The 3,640-nt window shown below is 30.9% G+C and overlaps 1 protein-coding gene across 1 annotated transcript; it reads right to left on the bottom strand.

Annotated features, from left to right (window-relative positions):
- Positions 1 to 491: 491 nt before the first annotated feature.
- LOC106642415 (speckle-type POZ protein B-like) lies at positions 492 to 2,075 on the bottom strand. Its single transcript, XM_089588917.1, has 3 exons — positions 1,943 to 2,075; positions 1,506 to 1,646; positions 492 to 1,400 (listed from the first exon to the last, which is right to left on the bottom strand). Exons 2-3 carry the CDS (start codon positions 1,629 to 1,631, stop codon positions 492 to 494), a joined length of 1,035 nt encoding a protein of 344 aa, XP_089445043.1. The 5' UTR covers positions 1,632 to 1,646; positions 1,943 to 2,075.
- Positions 2,076 to 3,640: the final 1,565 nt, after the last annotated feature.

Here is a 3,640-nt window from a genome sequence, read left to right as displayed (position 1 = left end):
TTTTTTATTTGATTTTCTACAAGAGTAATTTTCTACAAAAAATTCAACATTACCAATGAAAATTTTTGTTCAATTAGCACCTCCTACAATTTCTTTAACACTTATTATACGTTTGGGTATTAAACTTTTCATGATTTTATAATTATAATCAAGTACGTCGTACAGCACGCAAAATCACTTATAAACACAAAAAACACGAACTTTTTAAATCATTTATTGTATAAATTCAAGCAAATGATTGAAGCTTAACCGAATCGATCATAATACGTTTGAAATCTCTAGAAACATTTATATTGATGAACTAAATATCAGTATAATCATCAATGTGGTTGAATGATTTTATATATACTTAACATATCAAGGCTTAAACCTTTTCCACTTTAAAAAAAAAAACAATGTATTTTAAATCATGCATAGAGTTCGTTTAAAAAAAATTTTACTTATAAGTAACGTATTTATAATAGTTACAGTAGTTTTGATGAAAAAAATTATTACGACATATTTGACACAGATTTAAGTACATCGTAATAAAGAACTGGATTCATACCTAATAAGTTTCGAAAAGCTTCGGTTTCGAGCACTTCTTTCAGATGGATTTGTATAAAATCCAGGGAATGTTTCTTTAAAGTAATCGCTTGATGCTGATCCGACAAAAATAAATATACTGCTGCGTTTCCGATGTTTAAATTCTTGAGGCATTCCTGCTCGCACATGGCCTTCAAAAGATCAAGTGCATACTTGTCGGCAGCAGCCATTAATTCAATCAAATTGCACTGTTTTTTCTTAAATCCACTTGTATAAATAAATTCCAACATAGTTCTAAGGGTATCTCCATTAAAATCTTCTATCCTGACAATAGACTCTTGAGCCTCCCTCATGTCGTGTTTCAACATGGCAGCAAAGACAGGACTACGCGCCGCAAGAATATTCTTGTGAGCCTTAAATTTTGTACCATCATTTGCCTCTAAACTTAAATCACTAAAAATACCCTCCTTTAAAAGCTGATTAAAATCATTTGACAATTGTCTTTGAGCACCAAAGTTGTTGTTTACAAGCACTTGATTGCTACTTTTTGTAACAAAATTTGTTTCCCATTTAACAAAACAATTTATAACTAAAACGTCATCTTTAAGCAAAGAAATAAGAAGATTACGCTTGAGCCATTGTCCTGTACCCCAAGCCATCGTAGCGTCTTGAAAAGTAACTTGATGAACTCCAGACCTTGCTAAACATTTTCCACTTTGAGTTTGTAATTCAAATGTAAATTGTGTTAAAATAGTAGGCTGGTCTGTATCATAAAGCCGGAGATAGAGAAATATGTGATCTGGGCTTAGCCGTGTTCCAAGAGGATAAAAATCAATATACCACACACATTTGCTTTTATTTGGTACTGAAAATTTCTAAAAATAAAAAAATCATAGCTTTGAATGATTCTTAGATGTGTATTGGATAAAAAGTTTAATGACTAATCCGAATTTGAATTACAGAAAAATGTATTTAATTACCTGGGATGCAAGTATCTCTCCAGGTTTTACATTTAGCAAACAAAAATTTTCTATTTTCCAATAAAAATTGATTTCACAGGTTTCCACTCTTGTACAAGTTTCAATAGTATATGGTTTTGATCCCATGTCGAATTGGTAAATCTGTAACAAGCTTAAAATATTTTAAATTTTGGTGAGTTACTTCATAATTCTACAATCATCGGGTCTATAATTGTTTTAATAAACTGTATGAATGATTTTAGGAGTACCTAAATAATGTTTCAACTGTAATATTTTTAAATCTTATAATCAGTAATTATTTAAGTGCTACTGTTGTTGTTTTGGATGAAAGACACACATACTTTAATAGAGATTTTGGCAACGAATATTGGCATTACCTATTTGTTGCTTTAGGCTCACAATTGTAAACATGCAGACAAAAAGTAGGTTATACTTACTTTGATACTTCCTTTGTAACTTGCAAATCTACCAGCTGTTTAGAGGCACATTGAGGAAATGTTTAAATCTTCACAAACAATGACAAACAACTACAAACTACTTATTTCAAAGATAAAAACTTGACTTTTAAGCTACTATGCATTCAGTCCTCGATTCCACTAATCGTATAAGGACCGTATTCCGAAATTACTTTGAAAAAGCACTCCAGTCCAGATTCCAGAACCAAGGGATTGCGAAACGTTCCGATTCACATGACCGTTCCATATCAGCTATCAAAATTTAAATTGGCGTATTCATAATTTGTACGTGAGCATATTTTCATATAAAAAGTGGGTAACGGTAAAAAATGGGAAACGTGCAGGAATACATCCTTGTACATTTATAAATACGATAACTGGCCGACGTGACCTGAAATGAACGATGGAACCATAAAACGCACCCTCACTTACGTCTGCGTCGTCCGACCACATCAGCTATTCAGTTTATTTTCTCTTGTTTCCCTTGTAAGGTGCAGTATTTTTGAGCAAAGTTAATTAAATTTGCTGTCTACGCATGTACTACAATTATCTAGTTTTTCAAGCTTGTCAGGGATAAATTCTCCGGAGTCTGGTGGCCACAAGCAACTATCTAGAAATGGCCTAAAGTCAGATTATTTTTTAGTGCTTTACCTACTTACGAGCCGATTAGGTGACCGTAACAGATCATACATGCTCAAAATGAATCGATTTCGTTTAATTAATTGGTGGGCATATACGGACGCTTCTTCTTTTATTATCTTACACAATGCAAATAAGTTCAAGAATAATAACATACGTTGATAAAGATCTTGAATAAGTGAGTACTAATCGTTGAAAAAAAAAATTTCTTACGATCAAGAAAATCTTTATTAGAATAGTTGCATGCAAATAGTTTAAAAAAAATAAGATCTCACATTGAGAAAACATTTGTTTTAAATATTCTGAAATATTCTGAGTGTGAGAAAATATTATCTTCTTTCAAGAAAATGTATACTTGAAACTGTTCTAGTAAATATTTTCTTGATTTTAAGAAATTTTTTCTCTCGGTATCCAGAGCAAATTGTGGTAGTAAGAATATTCACTTAGAATCAATTTTTGATATGTATAATTTTTTTTTTTTTTTTATATTGACAGTGACAGTGAAAAACAACCTTTCGTTGATTTTTTCATCCTAATAATATAAAATTTCATACTCCACGTTATTATTACTAGTATGGTGGGGCCGTTTAATTGTTTTTCTGCAGTATGCTGTAGTGCATCCATCACGAACTGACAACGGCGCTTTTAAGAATCATTTATAGCGTGAAAAAATCAGTTAGTAGTTGAGAATAAAAAAAGTTTGTGTGTGTTTGTGTAATTAGTCATACATATGGGTTTCATCAATAAATTTGTTAGTTCGTAGCTTTAAAATTTTGTTTTAATTGCCTTCGTGATGATAGTTCAAAAGATAAATTTTATTTGTACCGTCGACCTTGATTTTTTTACTTTAAAACGGTTGTTCATTGTTTAGTTAAATGAATTTCATGGATTTTCTCATCGTATATAATAAAATATAATATGCGATGGAAAGCTTTTGGTCGTTCTGTAATTAAATCGAAAATATTTTTTTGATTTATCAATTTGAAACCGAATACGTGTATCAATGAAACTTTTACTAGATATTTTTGACAGTAAGTAACT

This window comes from Copidosoma floridanum, unplaced genomic scaffold (assembly GCF_036245765.1).
Source record: "Copidosoma floridanum isolate Cflo_tuat_1 unplaced genomic scaffold, Cflo_Japanese_pri ptg000007l, whole genome shotgun sequence".
NCBI lineage: Eukaryota > Metazoa > Arthropoda > Insecta > Hymenoptera > Encyrtidae > Copidosoma > Copidosoma floridanum.
The sequence above is the reverse complement of the archived record's forward strand: the minus strand, read 5'-3'. Positions and strand labels throughout refer to the sequence as shown.